Genomic DNA, 24922 nt, shown 5'->3' on the forward strand with positions numbered 1-24922 from the left:
ATAATCATATTTTGTGTATGAAACTCATATTGTGTATATTTCTCCAAGATGGACAAAAACATATGTAACAAACTATCAATAGCAATAGAAGTTTGTAATATCCAATTTTTAATTCTTTAATTCTTAATTAATTGGTGGGATAAGAAAAAGAGAATTCTTAAGACAAACCTTATTTAAAATAAATACTCCACCTGAATCTTTAATACCAATTTATATCTAAGTACTTTAGCATGTATTATCTTTTTGATCATCACATTCCTGTGAGATATGCAAGATAGCTTCTTTTCTCAAGTATAAAAGTGGTGACCAGATTGTAATATTTGAGAAAAAGTATTGTCATTTATTCTATCCATAACCTGAGAAATAGATGAGTTAGTACTGTTCTCATTTTATTTTTTAATGAAACAAGTGAAGTATTTATTAAGAGGGGAAAAAAGTAAAGTACATTTGGATAGACAGGTGGGTGGACTCAGGGAAAGAGAGTTACTGAGTCGTGCCCTGGGGGCAGTTTGAATTACTTTTAAGGGTTATTTCTTCTGGCTTTTCTTTGGCCAATCATTTCGATGTGTCTGGTTCACAGTCCATATTTGGTATAATCTCAGAATCCTCCCATGTGTGCGCGCACATCTCTTAGCTAAGATGGATTTTACAGAAAAGGTGGCTGGGCAAAGCATCCTTTGACATTGCTTCCCCTTTGACCTGCAAGGAGGCTTTTGTGCACATGTGTGGTCAGGGAGGTCTTCTGACTTCAACATTGAGAAATATGTGGTCTGGGCAGGCTCAGCCTTCTGCCTTAATTGTCTTGATATTCTTGTCTTGGGGTTTCAGTCCATAGAGAATGAATCTCCAATTGCTGTACCCTGGGTTGGGGGACCATCTGCCTCCTGCCTCAAATCACCCCTGAGAGATGTAAACCCCAAAAAACTTTATTGGGAAGATGAAAGGGGAAGGTCTGTCTTCTGTAATTTTTTGAGGCTGACAATGGAGTTGTAGACCCTACCTAGCTGGGGTCAAGGAGTTCTCACCCTGTCTCATTAAAGGGGCCCCAGGGTGACTTCTGCTGTTGTTTTGGCAAGATCTGCAATGGAGAGTGGCTGGAGTTCCTACATCACCATTGTCCTGTGATGCCCTAGAGAAAAGAAACTAAAAATTAGATTAGAGGAGGGGAAAGTTATGAGAAAATGGAAACTTTCAATTGCTATGGCCTATGATGGACTTGGGGTAAAAACAAATCCAGCATTGTGTCAAGTGAGTGGAGGGAGCAAAAGTTTATGCAATGCAAACCACAGAGTTGTCTGTCCTTCTTGTAGATAAGGGAGATAGTACTATTTTCATTTGATACTAATAATTACCAACTACTGAGCACCTGTAAATGCCAGACTTGAGTTAGGCATTTTACTTTATCTTTAATCCTTGTAATACTAAAAGGAAGTGCCATTACTATATTTAAGCTAAGAGAGGATATATGACTTGGCCAAGGCCACAAAGCTGAAAGTAATAGAGCTAGAATTTGAAACTAGGTCTCTGTAATTTTAAATTTTAAATCAGGTCTACGTGGCTTTAAATTCTATGTTCTTTCCTTACCCCAAGCTATTTGAGAGAAAAACCAAAAGTCTGGAAGGTTGTTTCTTGATATCAATAGAGTTTTTCTTTCTTGTATGTATTATTTCTTCCAGGGACCCAGAGCTTGATGGCACTAAATTTGAGTTTTGTTTCTGATAGCTTATGGATTTTGTATACTATGTTGTTGGGTTGGAGAGAACAGATTATATTCAAACTGCTGAACTAAAATTTGAAAACAACCTCTGAAATAAAATATTTGTACCACAAATACACTCTTCTCCTTTAAATAGGTGATAATGTAAACCTACTCTTTTAAAGAGCTTGGTGGTGAGTTATAAAGATAATGTGCTACACAAATTAATGACCTCATGACTCAGGTAAGAAATCTTTTGTTTCTTTTGAACAAAATAGAAATTTAAATATGTGACCTATAATATAAAATTTCATCATTGGAAGCATGCAATTCACACTTCAAAATTTGATTTTTTCAGTGTAGTTTTTTTTTTTTTTTAAGAGTAATGAAGTATATCTGAAATTTGAGGAGACAGTCAAAATGCTGTATTTACAATAACTGAATATATTCTCAGGAGATATCACGAAGGTATCATGAAAAACACATTCTTTTTCCATTTCCTTTTTAAGAAATCATATTTCTAAACAGATTGGAATCAAAACATAGCAAATTAACAAGTCAATCTTCCTGCTCTTCTGTCACAGTATAAGATAATGATGTGCTGAGTTTCATCTATAAAGATGACACTACTAACTTTCTGGCAGCAGGCCAAGCCCATGAGTTGTTTTGCTACAGGGAGAATATCTGCACAAAGCCATCTTTCCCCCAGTAAACCATTTGACAAATAGCACAGATTGGTTAGATCCCCGCAGTTAGGGTATACAGAAACACTGTGAAGTTAGACTCTAAACAACTGAACTAATGCACCACAATACTAGGTTCATTAAAGGGATGCATACTGGAAGAAGTGGTAAAATGCAGGCAAGATTCATAAGCTCACAGCAAAGCATCCCTCTTATTTCACCATCTCAAAAATAGCTTTCTCTACATTTCTGAACATGTTAATGGCATAGGATCTGTCTTCTAATTCAGTTTAGAGTCCTCAACAAGAGAGAAGGTAGGGTTAATCACTGTTTCTAAATTACCCTGTGGGTCTAAATGGTGCTACCCTGCACCAGAGATGAGTAAGAAGAAGATTAAGAAAATTAAGAATCATTGTACATGGCTCATGTTTGTAAACAAATAAGAATTATATTTGCCTTGCTAATATTTATTTGCCAAGTGTTTGGAGGGTAGGGGAGAGATGTAGTGAGATGGGGGAAGATGCCAAGAGAATTTGCGATTAAAAAAATAAAACATAAAAATTAAAAAAACAAACAAACAAACTATTGATCAAATGCTTGAGTGAGCATTTGAAAGCCCTGAGGTGGTTCTGGGCTTGAGTCAGACCTTCTCTGCCCAAAGTTTCTGGTTTCCCCTCAGTCCTTCCTTCAAGTCTCCTGTATTATATGTCAGGATTCCTAAACCAAGAGGAGAGTCAAGAAACCTAGGTGATTAGCTAGCCAGGCTCTTCCGTCCATGAGATTTTCCAGGCAAGAGTACTAGAGTGGGGTGCCATTGCCTTCTCCGCAGTAAACCCTATGCCCTCTTAAAAACAAAACAAAACAAAACAAACCTTAATCCCATTTAGGTCAGCTATCTCTCACTTATAACTGACAAAGTCCTAACATAGTCAGTCATCTCCATATCTATATTTCCAGTCCAGATATTTTTCCTGGGCTTCAGATACATATTTCCAACTGTTTATAGGTTTTCTCCTCTTGAATTTCCCATAGATACCTGAAACTTAACCTATCTAAAACCACACATCTTCACACTCTGATAATTTTTGCAGTAAATAGTACAGCACCTTTCCAGAAACCTTGGTGGTTTCCTTGGCTCCTCTTTCCTGCCCCCCTCAGTCAAATTACCAAGTCTTAATTTTCTCTACTGACCAACTAAATCTATTTAAGTCTGTCTCCATTGCAGGTACTCTATTCCAGCCACCATTATTTCTTAGGTATATCACTGCAGCATCCTTCTAACTTCCTTGTCTCCCTCGTGCCCTCTCCAGTCCATCCCCATTTTATCCAATTTTCCTTTTTTTATATTTCAAAAAACAAATTACAGTAGCACAGGCTTATTGCAACAAATCAAACAATACAGAACTATATAAAGAATCATTAAACATTTCTTCCTTTCCTATCTAACCCCCTTTTACCTGAGGTAAACATTAATTCAGTTGGTGCCTCTGCTTCCCACATCTGTTTCTATGTAATTGTCTATCTATCTGTATAACTATAAACATTATTTATTTTAATTTTTATTCTTGGAATACATGTATATTTATAGCTATAAACATTCTTAGGGCTTAAAAATCTTTCTCTTCTCAATGAAAATGTGATAGCATTATACACATTACTCTGAAAATTCTTGCAGCAAAGGAACATATCTATTCTTTCAGATCGATCTATAAAGCTTTTATAATATAAATATAAATATAAAATAAAGCCTTTTAATAACTGTATAATATTCAATATTATGGCTATGTCACAATTGAGTCATTTAACCATTTCTTTATTCATAGAGTTTAGGGTTATCCCTCTTTTTACCACTAAAACAGTGCTATAATAAACATCCTTATACATATTGGACCTATGTAGTGGTATTGTTATATGTAGGATAAATTCCCAAAACTGTATCAAAGGTATGCTAATGCTCAATTTCACTAGAGTTGGATTAATATCCAAAGTGAACATAACAAATTACATTCTGAAATGTGATGCATTACATCGACAGAATGAAGAATAAAAATCATATGATCATTTCAAAGATGCAGAAAAGCATTTGACAAAATTCAACATTCTTTTGTGATAAAAAAAGATCTGTTCACAAATTAGATATAGAAAGAGTGCATCCTGACATAATAAAGGCCACATGTAACAAGTCCATGGCTAAAATCATACTGAACAGTGAAAAGTTGAAAGCTTTTCCTCTAAGATCAGGAACAAGATAGGATGCCCATTTTCACCACTTCCATACAACATAGCACTTGAAGTCCTATAGTCAGAGCAATTAGGCAAGAGAAAGAAATAAAAGGCATCCAAATTTGAAAGTAAAATTGTATCTGTTTGCAGATGGTATGTTCCTATGTGTAGAAAACCTTAGACTCCACCAGAGAACTATTAGAAATAATAAATGAGTTCAGTAAAGTTGCAGGATATGAAGTCAACATACAAAAATTAGTTTTGCTTCTATACACTAACAAGGAATTATCCAAAACAATAAATTAAGACAAAGATCTCATTTATAATAGCATCAAAAAGAATGAAATACTTAGGGTTAAATTTAACCAAGAAAGTGACATATCTGTACACTGAAAAGTACAAAACACTGATGAAAGAAACAGAAACACACACACATACACAAAGGAACCTTATCCAGTGTTCTAGGATTGCTGTTGTTCAGTCGCTCAGTTGTGTCCGACTCTTTGTGACCCCATGGACTGATTTGCTTTCAATCCAATTTCTACCATTTAGTAGCCTACTAGCCTTGGGAGACTTAAATTACCCTTCCATAATATTTATTAGCCTTGCGTGCATGCTAAATTGCTTCAGTCATGTCAGACTCTTTGCGAACTGCCAGGTTCCTCTGTCCACGGAATTCTCCAGACTAGAATAGTGGATTGGGTTGCCATTCCCTTCTCCAGGGGATCTTCCTGATCCAGGGACTGAACCCATGTCTCCTCCATTGCAGGCAGATTACCGTCTGAGCCACCAGAGAAGCATGACCATATTACCCAAAACCATTTTTAGATTCAATACAATCCCTGTCAAAACTCCAATGACATTTTCCATAGAAATAGAAATAACCATAAAATTCATATGGAACCACAAAAGACCCCAAATAGCCCAAGAAATCTTAAGCAAAAAAAAAAAAAAAAACAAACCAAAGTTGGAGGCATTACATGTGCCGATTTCAAAATACATTACATATAGTAATCAAAACAGTATGGTCCTGGCAAAAAAGCAGAAATCAAGACCAATGGAATAGAATAGACAGCTCAGAAATAAATCCATGCATTTATAGGTTACTGATCTTTGATAAGGGAGCCAACAGCAAAGACGAGAGAAAGAACAGTGTCTTCAATAAATGGTGCTAGAAAAAATTCAATATCCACAGGCAGAGGAATGAAATTAGACCCTTATCTCATAGCAGACACAACAAAACCCCTCAAACTGGATTAAAGACGTAAACACAGACCTGGAAGTGTAAAAACCACTAGACGAAAATACAGGGGTAAGGCTTCCTGACATTGGTCTGGGCAGTGGTTTTTTGGATATGACCTCAAAATCACAGGCAACGAAAACAAAAACAGACAAGTGGGATACCATCAAACTAAAATCTTCTGCACAACAAAGGAAACATCAACAGAGTGAAGAGACAGTCTATAGAATGGGAGAAAATATTTGCAAACCATACATCTGATAAGGGGTTTAATATCCAAAACATGTAAGGAATTCAAACGACTCAGCAAATACATACATACATACTTAAATAGATTCTTTACCATCGGAGCCACCAGGAAAGCCCACTTACATAGATACATACACACATACACAACTGATTTAAAAAAACGGCTCAGGATCTGAATAGATAATTTTCTAAAGAAGACATGCAAATAGCTAACTGATACACGAGAAGATACCCAGAATTACTAATTATGAAGGAAATGTAAGCCAAAAACCACAACAAGATATAACCACACATTGTTAGGATGGCTATTATCAAAAGGACAAGAGACAACGAGTGTTGGTTAGGGTATAAAGAAAAGGGAACCCTTGTTCACTGTTGATAGGAATGTGGATCATTATAGCCATTATGCAAAACAGAATGGAGGTTCCTCAAAAATTAAAAATACAAATGCCATAAGACCCAGTAATTCTATTTTTGGTTGTATATACAAAGGAATTAACTTAATATCTTGAAGAGATATCTGCACTTTCACTTTCATTGCAGCATTATTCACAATAACCAAGATAAAGAAACAATGTAAGTATCCATCAACAGATGAAGAAAAAAAAATGTGATAAACCTACACACATATATACACAAGAGGTTGTTGCCAGGAGCTAGGCTAGAGGAAATGGTGGTGATGGTGTGTTGATCAAAGGGTACAAACTTTCAGTTAAGCAAGATGAGTAACTTCTGGAGATTTAATACATAGCATGGTGACTGTAGTTAATAATACTGTATTTTATACTTGAAATTTGCTAAGAGACTAGATCTAAAGTGCTCTCACCAAAAAACCAAAAAAGATTACTGTCAGGTGATGGAAATGTTAATTAGCTTGATTGTGGTAATTATTTCATAATGTATATGTAGGTCAATATATCACATTGTATAACAAATATATACAATTTTTATTTGGCAATTGTACTTTAATAAAGCTGGAAAACACCCAATTTATATTCTTTCAACAAATACTGGGTTTCCCCACCTAATTAGCATAGGATGTTATTATATTATAAAATTATTGCTGTTGTATTTGGGCAATGGGTAGAAAAAAGAACATATCAGCATATTTTATTTATTTAAAAATTAAACTTTATTTTAAATTAGTAGTACATGTATATGCTTTAAAATGTTCAAGTGATACAGAAGCATGAAAATTAACTTTCTAGCCAGCCCCATCTTAAACACTTAGGTTTCTTCCCCAGAGCAACCAGAGACACAGACTTACAGCATATTTAATAATTTCCTAAATAACAGACATTCAGGTTACTTCCAATCCTCTGCTATTACAAATAGTACAGTAAAAAGAACATCATAGTTGATAAACAATTTTCCACATGTGAGTATATGTAGAACCAAAAGTAGAATCGCTGGATCAGATGCATTTAGCATATGAATATATTTGCCATATGATTTACTCTTGACATTGATCCTGTGTTTGCCCATTGTATTTTAGGATAGCTTCTATGTTCCTTCAGAGAAGGCAATGGCAACCCACTCCAGTACTCTTGCCTGGAAAATCCCATGGACAGAGGAGCCTGGTAGGCTGTAGTCCATGGGGTTGCTAAGAGTCGGACACGACTGAGCTACTTCACTTTCACTTCTCACTTTCATGCATTGGAGAAGGAAATGGCAACCCACTCCAGTGTTCTTGCCTGGAGAATCTCAGGGACGGGGAAGCCTGGTGGGCTGCTATCTATGGGGTCGCACAGAGTCGGACACGACTGAAGTGACTTAGCATCTATGTTCCTTAAAATGAATGCCAAGGCTCTGCATAATTTGGCCCCATTGGGCAGCTCTTTTATTATCACTTCCCATTTAGAAATTGATGCAAACCATACTAATTTCTTTTGGTTCTTCAAATACGCCAAACTCCCCTTTACTCTAAGCCTTCCAACATGTATGTTCTCTCTGCCTGGTTTACCCTTCCCTCAAATCTTGACGAGGCGAACTCTTTAGCATTAGTCAGGTTATAGCTCAGATTATATATAGTCGGATGATACCCCCATTAAGAAACCTTCCCAGATCTTCCAGGTCTAGATCAGGTACTAATGTGTCCTAGAGCACTCTGTGCTTGTCCTATTATGCCACTTACTATACTACTAAAAAAAACATTTCCCAGTGAGTTTGATGAGGCTAAGGTCTTAGTTTGTTCACCACTGGGTCCCTAGTGTTCCAAACAGTGATCAATAAACATTTCATTCAATAACTAGTTGGTACTTAATAAACATTTATTATTATCAATGAATGAACAAAAAGGAATTTAGACTTTAGTAGTTCCTCACTTGTGAAACAGAAGAGGCCCTGAAGGTCAAGGAACAGAATCTAGAGTAAGGTGAGGTTGCATAAGTAATACACTACAGAGCCAACAGGCATCTTCTGCCTGTACATCTGCATCTGCTTATGATATTTTGAGGAGGCTTATACAAAAGGGAGCTGACAGTTCACCACTTAACCAACACAGTAACCTTCTTATCCTTCACTTTTTGAAACCAAATGTGTTCCTAATCCTTACTGAACCTCTTCATGGACACTAATGAAAAGGCTCATTTGACCATCCAAACTGAAACCCTGAGTATTTAATCACTGAGACGTCATCTAATTGTCTAAAATTATCCTAGCCATTATCATTATATTATAGAAATCAGGAATAGTTAGGGGCAAATTATAACAATTAGACCATCTATTCTAGTACTTCAACATTTTTTTCTTACCCTAAAATACTCTGAGGGATATGATATAATCTCATCAGTAATAGTACTACCTCACTGTAGTTTTCTTAATGGGGTGCAAAGTGGTCAGAATTTTCAGGAGTGTGTATACTTTGAATAGACTACTTACTTAATATTGAATCTCTTAAACCTGAGTTGAGAATCACTGATTCTAGTCTAACCTTTAGAAAAAGCTAATATCTGAGAAGTGAAACTAAGACTTGAAGTTCATTACTAGCATAACTACTAGTGGCAGAGCTGGGACTGAAATCCTGGCCTCCTGGCTTAGGGTTCATCATTTTCCCTAATACTGAGAAACAAATAACTAGAAGGAATTTAAGAGAGTGAGGCAGACCAGAAATACCTTTTGAGAACCCCAGGTCATTTAGGCCCATGACTTCATTTAGGCAAGTAAGATATTCCTCAAAGATACCTTACTTTTACAGAATTTTTCAAGTGGGAGGTGGATGTGTTCACAGTTTAACTTATATGATGCTTTATTGCTTATGTTTTTTTATAATAAGTATTATTTTTGTAATTAAAAAAAATCTCATAAATCTTTTTAAGCGGCCTAATATTTAACTGGGGATACCCTGGCAGCTCTGACAGTAAAGAATCTGCCTATAGTGCAGGAGACCTGGGTTCGGTCCCTGGATTGGGAAGATCCCCTGGAGAAGGAAATGGCAATCCACTCCAGTATTCTTGCCTGGAAAATTCCATGGATGGAGGAGCCTGGCAGGCTACAGTACATGGGATAACAAGGAGTCGGACAAGACTGAGCAACTAATACTTTCTTTCACTTAATATTTAACTAACCTCTATACCCAGTTCACTTTAGGACTTGAGTGCTAAGGACAGGAGTTTGATAGCTGTACCAATTTCATCCCAAGTGGCACTAGTGGTAAAGAACCCTGTTGTCAATGCAAGAGACTTAAGGGACTTAATCCTGAGTCAGGAAGATCCCCTGGAGGAGGACATCCAGGGGATCCAGTATTCTTGCCTGGAGAATCCCATGGACAGAGGAGCCTAGTGGGCTACAGTCCATAGGACCCCACAGAGATGGACACAACTGAAGGGACTTAGCCCACACACACCAACTTCAGAGCCTGGTACATCTTATAAGTAGTTGGCACTCTAAAAATTACTGTTAACTCAGTGTCAGTGTGAAAGCTTGTTGAGATAATTTATTGCAAGGCTAGTTCCATGAATGAAAATATAGCTTTAAATTGCTATTTTGGAGTGTGACCAAGCTAAGATGTTTTATCTTACTTAATATCTTATTTGATAGTAATATAAAGCTCCTTTCCAGACTGTTGTGCTGTGGGGACTTAAGCTGTTGGCTTTAATGACCAGTAGGCAACCTTAGGGACTGTACATCTGAAGTGAACAATCCTGTTAAAGTCTACACTCATGGTAAACCCTGAAAACCTTTAATTTTGTCTTGTAAAAAAGTCGCTGAGACTATCAGCTCTCAAAACAATTTTCATCTCTCTCATTTGATAATAGCACAGTGATAACTCACTCAGTTCAGTTCAGTCGCTCAGTCGTGTCCGACTCTTTGCAACCCCATGAATCGCAGCACGCCAGGCCTCCCTGTCCATCACCATCTCCCGGAGTTCACTCAAACTCACTTCCATCGAGTCGGTGATGCCATCCAGCCATCTCATCCTCTGTCGTCCCCTTCTCCTCCTGCCCCCAATCCCTCCCAGCATCAGAGTCTTTTCCAATGAGTCAACTCTTTGCATGAGGTGGCCAAAGTACTGGAGTTTCAGCTTTAGCATCATTCCTTCCAAAGAACACCCAGGGCTGATCTCCTTCAGAATGGACTGGTTGGATCTCCTTGCAGTCCAAGGGACTCTCAAGAGTCTTCTCCAACACCACAGTTCAAAAGCATCAATTCTTTGGCGCTCAGCTTTCTTCATAGTCCAGTTCTCACATCCATACATGACCACAGGGAAAACCATAGCCTTGACTAGACGAAACTTTGTTGGCAAAGTAATGTCTCTGCTTTTGAATATGCTGTCTAGGCTGGTTATAACTTTCCTTCCAAGGAGTAAGTGTCTTTTAATTTCATGGCTGCAATCACCACCTGCAGTGATTTTGGAGCCCAAAAAAATAAAGTCTGACACTGTTTCCACTGTTTCCCCATATATTTCCCATGAAGTGATGGGACCAGATGCCATGATCTCACTAAAAGGCAGTAAATACAAGAGCAACAGTATAATAAGTGAAGTCACTCAGTCATGTCTGAGTCTTTATGACCCCATGGACTGTAGCCTGTCAGGCTCCTCCGTCCATGGGATTTTCCAAACAAGAATCCTGGAGTGGTTTGCCATTTCCTTCTCCAGGGGATCTTCCTGACCCAGGGATCAAACCTGGGTCTCCCACATTGCAGGCATACTCTTTACCATCTGAAACACCAGGGAATCCCTATAAAAACTGGAGTGGGTTGCCATGCTCTCCTCCAGAGAATCTTACCAACCCAGGGATCAAAAGCTGGTCTCCCACACTGTGGGTGGATTCTTTGTCATCTGAACCACCAGGGAAACCCCAATATAAGCACTTAATCAGCAAGTAGTAAAAGTGAAAGTCGATCAGTCATGATCTACTCTTTATGACACAGACCAGAATACTGTAGTGGGTAGCCTTTCCCTTCCCCAGGGATCTTGCCAACTCAGGGATCAAACCCAGGGCTCCCACATTGCAGGTGGATTCTTTACCAGCTGAGCCACAAGGGAAGCCCAAGAATAGTAGAGTGGGTAGGCTATCCCTTCTCCAGCAGATCTTCCTGACCCAAGAATCCAACTGGGGTCTCCTGCATTGCAGGTGGATTTTTTACCAACTGAAATACTAGGGAAGTCCAGTACTTCCTGAGAGTACTTCTTAATTCTAGCTAACATTTGTATAGGCAGAAGTTTGTTCCTTTGAGATCACAGACTTTCATGTCGACCTGTATCAACTTAATGGTGAAAGTGAACGTGAAGTCAGTCAGTTGTGTCCGACTCTTTGTGACCCCATGGACTGTAGCCCACCAGGCTCCTCCATCCATGGAATTTTCTAGGCAAGAGTACTGGAGTGGGTTGCCATTTCCTTCTCCAGGGAATCTTCCCGACCTGGGGATCGAATCTGGGTCTCCTGCATTGCGGGCAGACACTTTACTGTCTGAGCCACCAGGGAATCCTAATGGTAGCTATGTCTTATTGCATTATTATTTTTAAGAAACAAAGGGTATATTTCAACCTCATTTTTCCCCTTTACTCCTTTATAAAAGCAAAAAAACAAAACAAAACAAAACAAAAAACTAACCTTTTTCAGTCTATCCAAAGGTAAAAAAAGCTATGAAGAAGAGATATTGAAAAAAAAAAGAGAAACATGTACACAACCAGCCAGCTGTGGTATGGAAGAGAGTGACATGGAAGTGTACAGATGTGATCATTTCAAGTGATGAGGTAGGCCATAGCTTGAGGCTTGGAGTCTTCTTCCTATGGGCTTGGATAGTACAAAAGGGACAATCTGGCTGAAAGAGAGAACCTTTGTAGAAATTAGAATGGCTATTCATATATTAATGATCATGAGTGCCTAAAATGCCTCAGAGACCATGCTACTATATTCATTTCCTAGAGAGAATTTAGTAACAGTTGTTAATTTCTGAAGCACTTTTGCATACCTTAACACTTTTGGTCATTACAATGACTGCATGAGGTAAGCAAGCCTAATTATTCCCATTTTATAGCTAGGGAAACTGAGGCCCAGAGGAAGGTCACTCCTCTAAGATCACATGGATAATAATGTAGCAGTAAATTAGGATCAGGGTCCAGAAATTATTATTCGATCTAATACCTTTTCTATTATACAATGATACACTTTTATTCTTCTTCTCTTAATAGGACAGAAACATGGAGGGATGGCAGGTGTGGAGAAACATTAATATTGTGATTGATTTCTGAAAATGCTCCTACAGAAAGAGAACAGTTGGTTTTACAGTAACATTTATAAAACATGGACACTACCTTTGTTGGAATTCTGGATTCATGTTATCTAATTCTAAGATCTCATGGCCCTCTGAATATATTCCACACTTTATTCTAACTAGAAAATTAAGTTCTGCAGATTTCTGGAGTACCCTGAAAGAGATGATCAAGCAAGCAGACTAGAACTATTATTACTTCAGAAATATATCAAAAAGATAGATTTCAGCAAGAAATCCTGGCACAAATTTTTGGAACTGTCATCACTCACAACACCTTCAATGAAGATATCCTACTTTCTTTGTAGAACAATGACTACTGAAAGGCCTCATATAATTAGCAAAAATGAAATTAAAACCGATATCAATAGCATACTGTCTTGATGACTGTAGCTTTGTAGTATAGCCTGAAGTCCCGAAGTTTGATTCCTCCAGTTCCATTCTTCTTTTTCAAGATTGCTTTGGCTTTCTGAACTTTTTTGTGTTTCCATACAAACTGTGAAAATATTTGTTCTAGTTCTGTGAAAAATACCATTGGTAGCTTGATAGGGATTGCACTGAATCTATAGATTCTTTGGATAGTATACTGATTTTCAGTATATTAATTCTTCCAATCCACAAACATGGTATATTTCTCCATCTATTCGTGTCATCTTTGATTTCTTTCATCAGTGTTTTATAGTTTTTTATATATAGGTCTTTTGTTTCTCTAGGTAAATTTATTCCTAAGTATTTTATTCTTTTCATTGCAATGGTGAATAGGATTGTTTCCTTAATTTCTCTTTCTGTTTTTTTCATTGTTGGTGTATAGGAATGCAAGGGATTTCTGTGTGTTAATTTATATCCTGCAACTTTACTATATTCATTGATCAGCTCTAGTAATTTTCTGGTGGTGTCTTTAGGGTTTTCTACATAGAGGATCATGTCATGTGCAAACAGTTAGAGTTTTACTACTTCTTTTCCAAATTGGATTCTGTTTATTTCTTTTTCTTCTCTGATTGCTGTGGCTAGGACGTCTAAAACTGTGTTGAATAGTAGTGGTGAGAGTGGGCATCCGTGTCTTGTTCCTGATTTTAGACTACACTACAAAATCTACAGTCAACAAGACAGTATGGTACTGGCACAAAGACAGAAATATAGATCAATGGAACAAAATAGAAGAGATAAATCCATACACCTATGGGAACCTTATCTTTGACAAAGGAGGCAAAAATATACAACAGAGAAAAGACAATCTCTTTAACAAGTGGTGCTACGAAAACTGGTCAACCACTTGTAAAAGAATGAAACTAGAACATTCTCTAACACCATATGCAAAAATAAACTCAAAATGGATTAAATATCTAAATGTAAGGTCAGAAACTATAAAACTCTTAGAGGAAAACATAGGCAGAACACTCTCTGACATAAATCACAGCAAGATCCTCTATGACCCACCTCCCAGGGTAATGGAAATAAAAACAAAGATAAACAAATGGGACCTAATTAAACTTAAAAGCTTTTGCACAATGAAGGAAACTATGCTACTGCTAAGTCGCTTCAGTTGTGTCCGACTCTGTGCGACCACATAGATGGCAGCCCACCAGGCTCCGTCGTCCCTGGGATTCTCCAGGCAAGAACATTGGAGTGGGTTGCCATTTCCTTCTCCAGAAGGAAACTATAAGCAAGGTTAAAAGGCCGCCTTCAGAATGGGAGAAAATAATAGCAAACGAAACAACTGACAAAGAATTAATCTCCAAAATATACAAGTATCTCATGCGGCTCAATACCCAAAAAATAAACGACCCAATCAAAAAGTGGGCCAAAGAACTAAAAGACATTTCTCCAAAGAAGACATACAGATGGCTAACACATGAAAAGATGCTCAACATCACTCATTATCAGAGAAATGCAAATCAAAATCACAAGGAGGTACCATCTCACACCAGTTAGCATGGCTGCCATCAAAAAGTCTACTAACAATAAATGCTGGAGAAGTTGTGGAGAAAAGGGAAACCTCTTACTCTGGTGGTGGGAATGCAAACTAGTAAAGACACTATGAGACCAATTTGGAGATTCCTTAAAAAACTGGAAACAGAACTGCCATACAACCCAGCAATCCCACTGCTGGACATACACACTGAGGAAACCAGAACTGAAAGAGCCACGTGTACCCTAATGTTCATTGCAGCACTGTTTACAATAGCTAGGACATGAAAGCAACCTAGATGTCCATTGGCAGATGAATGGATAAGGAAGTTGTGGTACATATACACAATGGAGTATTACTCAGCTATAAAAAAGAACGCATTGGAGTCAATTCTAAGGAGGTGGATGAAACTGGATCCTATTATACAGAGTGAAGTAAGTCAGAAAGAGAAACACAAATACAGTATATTAATGCATATATATGGAATTTAGAAAGATGGTAATAACGACCCCATATGCAAGACAGCAAAAGATACACAGATGTAAAGAACAAATTTTTGGACTCTGTGGGAGAAGGCGAGGGTGGGATGATTTGAGAGGATAGCATTGAAACATGCATATTACCATATGTTAAATAGATGACCAGTGCAAGTTTGATGCATGAAGCAAGACACTCAAAGCTGGTATTCCAGGACACCCCTGAGGGATGGGGTGTGGAGAGAAGTGGGGAGGGAGTTCAAGATGGGGGGATACATGTACACCTGTGGCTGATTCGTGTCAATGTATGGCACAAACCACCACAATATTGTAAAGTAATTAGCCTCCAAATAAAATAAATTAATTCAAAAAACCTGATATCAAATACTTTTGGCCAACTCAAAATAGGAGTTGGAGTAAAAAAGTTTATGGTAAAGATGTAGTTTAAAAAAAAAGACTTCACTCATTTTCTCAGTCATAAAGTACCAAGATTTATGTTGGAGGAGACCTAACCCTGTGTTTGGGACTCTGGCTTCCTGTTTGATGCATTCATTTGTAGAGCAATGCAAAGGAAGAGATTGAAATGAATCTAATCTTTTCGAGAATGGTGGGTCAGAAAGATTGGATGTAGCCTCTGATTTTTTTTAATGCAAGATAGACTTAGCAGCAGCAGCAGCAGACTATGTGTTATGGTTACCAAAGGGGAAAGGTGGAGGGGAGGGATAAATTAGGAATTTGGGAGTAACACATACACAGTACTACATATAAAATAGATAACCAACAAGGACTTACTGTATAGCACAGGGAACTGTACTGAATATTCTGTAATAACCTATATGGGAAAAGAATCTGGAAAAGATGTGTGTGTATATATATATATATATATATATATGTATGTATATATGTTATATGTATATTATAATTGAATTGCTTTGCTGTATACCTGAAACTAACACATTGTAAATAAACTACAATTAAATAAAAACAATTTTTAAAAAGAAAGATTATGTTTATGTTATGCTCCTAAGCAACTAGTTCAGCAGTCTGGTGAGAAAAGTAAAACAGTATGATTTATTTTTGGTGAACCTATGCAGGCTTCTATGTCCCTTGCTTTTCCTAAGTGTGAACAAACCATTTGTTAACACTTATTTTCTCTCACAGGGATTAGTGAAGATCATCAAGATTAATGCCATAAGTTCCTAGACAGAAAAAAATCTAGACTCCTTCCAACCCCTGCCCGTTTGTGTATTTGGTCATTCATTTAACAAATATTTGCAAGTCTTCTACATACTGTGTAAGGTAAAACTCCAAGACTCACCATCACCACCCTACTTTGCTTCATTTTTCCCTGTTGCCAATAAATGTATCTGCTCTCTCTTTAAAATGTAAATTTCTATGAGGGTATACTCATATTTATACTTCTGATAGGGCCTAGAAGTCTTGTTAAATGACAATAAAATAAAGTTTTGAGAAGTGAAATTAAAGGATAGTAACAGATCAAAAAATTAAAAAATTATACAAGGGATTAGAATTGATTTTCCTGGTCTCTTTTTAAACTTGTCTCTATTTTTGACCTCTGAAAAATGTTTTCTTCCTGATATCACTGTTATGCTCTAAATGACTTTCTTTTGAAACTTGTCATGCAAACCTGAGCTACACAGCTAAATTTTTATTACAATATATCAAGTAATTCATCAATTTAGAAACAACACCTAATAGCCTTTTTTTTTGCCTTAACTCACCCCTGCTCTGATTTACCTATCCCATTTGACCTCTTACTCTGTTCACATGGTTTATAGATTGACACATATTTTCAATGAGAAGTGCTTTATTTTTATAAAAGAGTCAGCTCCTTGTCTCAAGACCCACTGTCATGATATACAATGTAGACTTGTATACCCAGCTACCTCTTTAACATATATACTTGGTGTCTAATAGATATTTCAAACTTAGCACGCCTAACTGAATTCTTAATTCCTTCCTTACACCCCTTTAACCTCCTATTCTTTTGTTTTTCCCATCTCAGAAATGGCAACTCTATTAGTCTACTTCCATAGGTTCAAAACTGTAGGGTCATCATTGGCTCTTATCTTTCTTTCATACAACTTTCCTAGTGAACCTCCAATCCTGTCAGCTATTCCACCAAAGATTTGTCTAAAATCTGACTACACCTCCCCACCTGCACTGACTGCCTCCATCTTCGTCTAAACCATTGTCATCTCTCACCTGGATTATTGCTACATTCCCCTACATGACTTCCTGCTTCTGTCCTTTCTGCAGCAGCCAGAGGGATTCTGTTACAACTTAAGTCAGATCCTGTTACTCTTCTGCTCAAAATTCTTCAATGGTTCCCCATCTGGTGCAGGGTAGAGATGAGAGTCCTTACCTTGGCCTACAACACAGCTCTAGATTTGACTTGACTCCCTGACCTCATCTCCTTCCCTCTTGCTCTTCCTTGCTCACTCTATTCCCAGCCACACTGATCTTTCTGGAACATATCAAGCATTCTTATCCTTTAGAGCATTTGTATGTACTGCTTATCTTCTCCACTCAACATGCAGATATTCACATGGCTAAGACTTTCATTTCATTCAGCTCTCTTCTCACATGTTTCCTTATAAGAGGACCTTGCCTGATCCCCTTACAAAACAATTCATCACACTCTCTCCTTCTTGCCCTGCTATATTTTTCTCTACAACACTTATCACCACCAATTCTGTTTATCATCTGTCTTGATACACTGGAAGGTAAGCTTTCTGAGGGCAACAAGAAATATTTATTGAGAGTCTATTATGTCCTTTCCTGGACAATGAGGATGTAAATGTAAACAAATACCAATATCCTTATGGCATCTTCATTGTACTATTATAGAAACTGCTGTATTTTCTCAGGAAATATTTGATGAATGTTTTGAATAAATATAGCATATACTCCGGAGAAAGCAATGGCACCCCACTCCAGTACACTTGCCTGGAAAATCCCATGGACAGAGGAGCCTGGTAGGCTGCAGTCCATGGGGTTGCTAAGAGTCGGACACGACTGAGAGACTTCACTTTCTCTTTTCACCTTCATGCATTGGAGAGGGAAATGGCAACCCACTCCAGTGTTCTTGCCTGGAGAATCCCAGGGACGGGGGAGCCTGGTGGGCTGCCATCTCTGGGGTCGCACAGAGTCGGGCATGACTGAAGCGACTTAGCAGCAGCAGCAACATATACTCAGCAGAATAACAGGAATGGTTCAAAAATAAAGGAGATTTGGATTGGCTTGTCATTATTTTAATTCACTGGGTCACACACCACATATAAATAAATGGTTCTATAGCCGGCCAGGTGAAAGGTTGGAAAACTAATCAAATCCCAGAACCCCCAAGCATTCTATACTCCTAACTCTAAGGAGCTCTTGTACTCCTTCCAGCTATACTATTTGGGGGACTGGAATGCAAAAGAAGGAAGTCAAGAGATACCTGGAGTAACAGGCAACTTTGGCCTTGGAGAACAAAATGAGAGTTTTGCCAAGAGAACACAATGGTCATAGCAAACACCCTCTTCTAACAACACAAGAGAAGACTCTACACATGGACATCACCAGATGGTCAATAGCAAAATCAGATTAATTATATTCTTTACAGCCAAAGATGGAGAAGCTGTATACAGTCAGCAAAAACAAGACCTGGAGCTGACTTGGCTCCAGACTGTGTCTCAGATCATGAGCTTCTTATTGAAAAATTCAGACTTAAATTTAAGAAAGTAGGGAAAACCTCTAGACCATTCAGATATGACCTAAATCAAATCCCTTATGATTATACAGTGGGAGTGACAAATAGATTTAAAGGATTAGATCTGATAGACAGAGTGCCTGATGAACTATGAACAGAGGTTCGTGACACTGTACAGGAGGCAGTGATCAAGAGCATTCCCAAGAAAAAGAAATGGAAAAGGGCAAAATGGTTGTCTGAGGAGGCCTTACAAATAGCTGAGAAAAGAAGAGAAGTGAAAGGCAAAGGAGAAAAGGGAAGATATACCATTTGAATGTAGATTTCCAAAGAATAGCAAGGAGAGATAAGAAAGCCTTCCTCAGTGATCAGTGCAAAGAAATAGAGGAAAACAATAGAATGGGACAGACTAGAGATCTCTTCAAGAAAATTAGAGATACCAAGGGAACATTTCATACAAAGATGGACACAATAAAGGATAGAAATGGTATGAAGACATTAAGAAGAGGTGGCAAGAATACAAAGAAGAACTATACAAAGAAGATCTTCATGACCCAGATAATCACGATGGTGTGATCACTCACCTAGAGCCACACATCCTGGAATGTGAAGTCAAGTGGGCCTTAGAAAGCATCACTGCGAACAAAGCTAGTGGAGGTGATGGAATTCCAGTTGAGCTATTTCAAATCTTAAAAGACAATGCTGTGAAAGTGCTACAGTCAATATGCCAGCAAATTTGGAAAACTCAGCAGTGGCCACAGCACTGGAAAAAGTCAGTTTTCATTCCAATCCCAAAGAAAGGCAATGCCACAGAATGTTCAAACTACCACACAATTGCATTCATCTCACACGCTAGTAATGCTCAAAATTCTCCAAGGCAGGCTTCAACAGTACATGAACTGTGAACTTCCAGATGTTCAAGATGGTTTTAGAAAAGGCACAGGAACAAGAGATCAAATTTCCAACATCCATTGGATCATTGAAAAAGCAAGAGCATACCAGAAAAACATCTACTTCTTCTTTATTGATTACACCAAGGCTTTGACTGTGTAGATGACAACAAACTGTGGAAAATTCTTCAAGAGATGGGAATAGCAGACCAATTTACCTACCTCATGAGAAATCTGTATGCAGGTCAAGAAGCAACAGGTAGAACTGGACATGGAACAAGACTGGTTCCAAATTGGGAAAGGATTACGTCAAGGCTATATATTGTCACCCTGCTTATTTAACTTATATGCAGAGTACATCATGTGAAATGTTGGGCTGGATGAAGCATAAGCTGGAATCTAGATTGCCTGGAAAAATATCAATAAGCTCAGCTACGCAGATGACATCACCCTTATGGCAGAAAGTGAAGAAGAACTAAAGAGCCTCTTGATAAAAGTGAAAGAGGAGAGTGAAAAATCTGGCTTAAAACTGAACATTCAAAAAACAAGGATCATGGCATCTGGTCCCATCACTTCATGGCAAATAGATGGGGAAACCAGGGAAACAGTGAGAAACTTTTTTTTCGGGGGGGCTCCAAAATCAATGCAGATGGTGACTGCAGCCATGAAATTAAAAGATACTTGCCCCTTGGAAGAAAAGCTATGACAAACCTAGACAGCATATTGGAAAGGAGAGACCTTTCCTTGACAACAAAGGTCCATCTAGTCAAAGCTATGGTTTTTGCAGTAGTCATGTATGGATGTGAGTGTTGGACTATAAAGAAAACTGAGCATCAAAGAATTGATGTTTTTGCACTGTGGTGTTGGAGAAGACTCTTGAGGGTCCCTTGGACTGCAAGGAGATCAAACCAGTCAATCTTGAAGGAAATCAGTCCTGAATATTCACTGGAAAGACTGATGCTGAAGCTGAAACTGCAATCCTTTGGCCACCTGATGAGAAGAACTGACTCCTTGGAAAAGACCCTGATGCTGGGAAAGACTGAAGGCAGGAGGAAAGGACAACAGAGGATGAAATGGTTTGATGGCATCATGGACTCAATGGACTTGAGTTTGAGCAAGCTCCAGGAGTTGGTGATGGACAGGGAAGCCTGGCATGCTGCAGTCCACGGCGTCGCAAAGAGTGAGACATGACTGAGCAACTGAACCGAACTGAGGTACAACTGAATACAATTTAGAAGTGAACTGAAGTGAACTGAATCTGTTTAAAGAAAATATCTGCTCATGTTGATGTGTGGTAGAGGCCAATAAAATATTGTAGAGCAGTTGTCTTCTAATAATTGCATTTTGCTCTTTACTTCTCAATATTATACTAATATAATCTTTGAAGATTAAAGGATTGCACAACCAGTTTGATGTAGGCACAAAGTGAGCAGCATCTAGTGACTGATGAGAGTATGAGATCAGGAGGAAATTAGACAAGAAGTGCTAAAAATTAATAACAGAGACTTTGTCCTTCAACAGACGGAAAAACTATTTTGTTTCAAAACAGAATAAAGACTTTAAAGAAGATCAGTAGCAGAGATTCTGGTGGTCAGATCCAGATAAAGTGGTTTGGGAGAGAGGAGGAAGTTGCCTTCTTTACGAGAAAACTTGGAAAGTCAGATGTATAGGTAAACTTTAAAAGCCACTGGACTGTAAAAGCCTCTGGGGAGAGGAAGGGAAGACCATGCCCACTACAGAAGGTGATATTGTTCTTATCACCTCTCTTCTCTCTTTTGTAGCAATCAGGGAATATGAAAGATTTGGTGGTACTGGGAGTGGTTCAGAGGAAGAATTGAAGGTGGAAAGATCTACATACATCACAGAATAAGATAAGGAGAGGAAAGTGACCTTGATTCTTAGTTCTCAGTTTATATATAGGTTTCCCTGGTAGATCAGCTGGTAAAGAATCCGCCTGCAATGCAGGAGACTCTGGTTTGATTCCAAGGTCAGGAAGATCCCCTGGAGAAGGGATAGGCTACCTACTCCTGTTTTCTTGGGCTTCTCTGGTGGCCCAGCTAGTAAAGAATCTGCCTGCAATGCAGGAGACCTGTGTTTGATCCCTGGATTGGGAAGATCCTCTGGGGAAGGGAAGGGCTACCCACTCCAGTATTCTGACCTGGAGAATTCCATGGACTGTAGAGTTAATGGGGTCACAAAGAGTCAGACATGACTGAGCGACTTTCGCTTTCCAAAGACTTCCAGGAAACTGGCGAAAAACAGATGTCAATAATGGGTGCCTCTTACTTCATGGACCGCATTTCATAGGTTCAAACTTGGTCATTAATTATATATAAAATATCTGCTCTAGAGAACAGCACCACTGGCTCAGTTCTCAGTTGAAGGGCTCAAAGCTGTTGCCAACTCCATTGACTAGAAACACCTGTGTGTGTGTGTGTGTGTATTCAGTCACTCAGTTGTTACCGATTCTTCATGACACTTTGGACTATAGCCCACCAGGCTCCTCTGTCCATGGGGTTTTTCCAGGCAAGAATGCTGGAGTGGGTTGCCATTTCCTCCTCCAGGGGATCTTTCCAACCCAGTGTTTAAATCTGTGTCTCCTGCATTGCAGGGGGGTTCCTTACCCCTGAGCCTTCAGTGATGCTCAAGAAACACCCTAATTACCTTATTTCTGACTCTTGTCTTTACTACAGGTTGTTGTTCTAAACTCTTTTTCAGACTTCATCCAGCTTTACCTCTTCTTGTCTCAAATGACAAACTCTTGGCCCCAATGCATCAATTGCTTATGCCATCTAGAACTGCTTCCATCATTGTACCTTTTTTACTCTGACAAATGTCAGCTTTAAAAAAATCTCATTTTCACTTTCATAAAGTCATATTACTTTGTAACCCCCTAGAACATATATCTTTGGAAGATTCAGTCAGACATGTGCTGTCTTTGAATCTATATGGCTTTACAATAGCCCAGAGCTATGCATTCTACAAACTCATATGCCAAAGAGGTATCATTCTATCAATTGACAGAAAGATGTTAAAATAGATCAGTTCAAAGATCCTGCCCAAGAACTAGCTCAACATTTTTTTATGCCCCACAAAATGCATTGCTAGTTAACTTGAAACTGTTTCACCTTCAATAGGGATGGTTTTCATGCCAAATCATAACTTAGCTAATGGGGCAATCAACATCATTGACTTATATTATAAACACCAACAACTTGCTAGATACTAGACTGGATTTTGGGGCTTTACAAAGAGAAATGAAACTCTGTAGTCGAAGAACTTACAGATAAATTCTAGAGGCCTGGTGGTGGTGGTGTAGTCACTAAGTTGTGTCTGACTCTTATGACAGAATGAACTGTAGCCTTCCAAGCTCCTCGGTCCATGGGATTCTCTAGCAAGAATACTGGAGTTGGTTGCCATTTCCTTCTCCAGGGGGATCTTCCTGACCCAGGGATTGAACCTGGGTCTCCTGCATTGCAGGCAGATTCTTTACTGACTGTGCTACGAGGGAAGCCCCAGAGGCATGGTAGCTGATACCAATGAAGACATAATTATCATTGGATTTAACATATCATGTAAGTGCTACCATGGCACAATACTCTGTCAATTTCAAGAATAGGACTGAATTCTCTTGATGGTCTTAGTAGATATAGGATGTCCCTAGGAGAGATGAGGTCTTTATGGAGGGTGATCTTGAGAGGTACAAATGCCATCATGGCTCTCAGATACACTGTGAGAGGACTACAGGTATCTGGGATTGGAGGAGGGAGGATCTTTGTATAGGCAGCTAAGAGTAGATTAGGTAGGTTAGGCTGGGAAAATCTTCTGCAACCTTAAATCTATGGATAATATATGAGATAGTGAAGCACACTTGAAAAAGTAGTTTTTAGAATGGTATAGTCAAATATGTGATAAAGGATCACCCAAGCAGACTTACCATCTGCTCCTTCACTGCTTTTGCTTCTTTTATTGCGGCGAACACGCCTACTTTCCTCTTCAGAGTATGACTTTTCTTTAGGGATGAAGAAATTCACAAGGGCCATCTGAAAAATAAGGAGTAGCTAAGTTAAAGGTTGACCCAGTCAACTATTTTTGTTGTGGTTTAGTCACTAAGTCATATCGAACTCTTTTGCGACCCATGGACTGCAGCCCACCAGGCTCCTCTGTCCATGGAATTTTCCTGGCAAGAATACTGGAATGGGTTGCCATTTCCTTCTCCAGGGGATCTATCCAACCCAGGATCAAATCCATGTCTCCTGCTTTGGCAGGTAAATTCTTTACCACTGAGTCACCAGGGAAGCCCCAGTCAACAATAGCCAACAGAAAAAACTGGCTTTCTGTAGACAATCTGCCTTCACTTTCAATTCAGAGTGTCTAAGATAGATGGATAAAGATGTCATACATATATATATAGATAGATAGATATGGAATGGAATATACAATGGAGTATTAGTTATTAAAAAGAATGAAACATTGCCATTTGCAGAAACAAGGATGGACCTAGAGATTATCATATTAAGTGAAGTAAGACAAAGACAAAATCATATGATATTGCTAATATGTGGAATCTTAAAAACAGATAAAAATGAGCTTATTTACAAAGCAGAACTAGAACCACAGATATAGAAAACAAACTTATGATTAAGAAAGGGGAAAGAGGGGGAGGGATAAATTAGGAGCTTGGGATTAAAGAACAAGCACCTACTGTATAGCCCAATGAACTATAAATATTTTGTAATAACCTGTAAGTGAAAAACCTTGAAATATATATATTCATCTGAACTACTGTGCTGTACATTTGAAACTAACACAATATTGTAAATCAACTATACTTTAAAAAAAAAAAGAAAACTCAGAGTGTCTAAAATCTAAGCTCACCCTTCCTTCCACTGTGCAAATTCTTTCATTTTTGATACCATTATTATTTTAATAATGTAGGCATGAAATTTTGGTTAATATCTTCTGCCCCTTTGTCATCTGCCCCAAATATCTAATGGGTAATCCTTCAGACCTACTTGTCAATATAGTTCTAGGGTTCAGAGATCCCAGTCATAGATTCCTAATTTCCCTTACATACTACTGATGTCTTCCCAGAACTAGACTTCAGCTTGTTACTCCTTCTTGGAC

At 38.3% G+C, this 24922-nt stretch overlaps 1 protein-coding gene across 5 annotated transcripts in view; it reads right to left on the reverse strand.

Moving 5' to 3' along the window:
• EDA (ectodysplasin A) overlaps window positions 1–24922 on the reverse strand; it is a 396783-nt gene that overhangs the window by 93255 nt on the left and 278606 nt on the right. For 4 of the 5 annotated variants that reach the window (XM_005896187.2, XM_005896186.3, XM_005896185.2 and 1 more), the window contains exon 2: window positions 23733–23838. In XM_005896187.2, the coding sequence (XP_005896249.1) occupies window positions 23733–23838 (106 nt within the window). Of the gene's footprint in view, window positions 1–1017; window positions 1130–23732; window positions 23839–24922 lie in introns of those variants that run through there. The other variant, XM_070365745.1, reaches the window with a different exon arrangement.

The sequence above is a fragment of the Bos mutus genome, chromosome X (genome assembly GCF_027580195.1).
Source record: "Bos mutus isolate GX-2022 chromosome X, NWIPB_WYAK_1.1, whole genome shotgun sequence".
NCBI lineage: Eukaryota > Metazoa > Chordata > Mammalia > Artiodactyla > Bovidae > Bos > Bos mutus.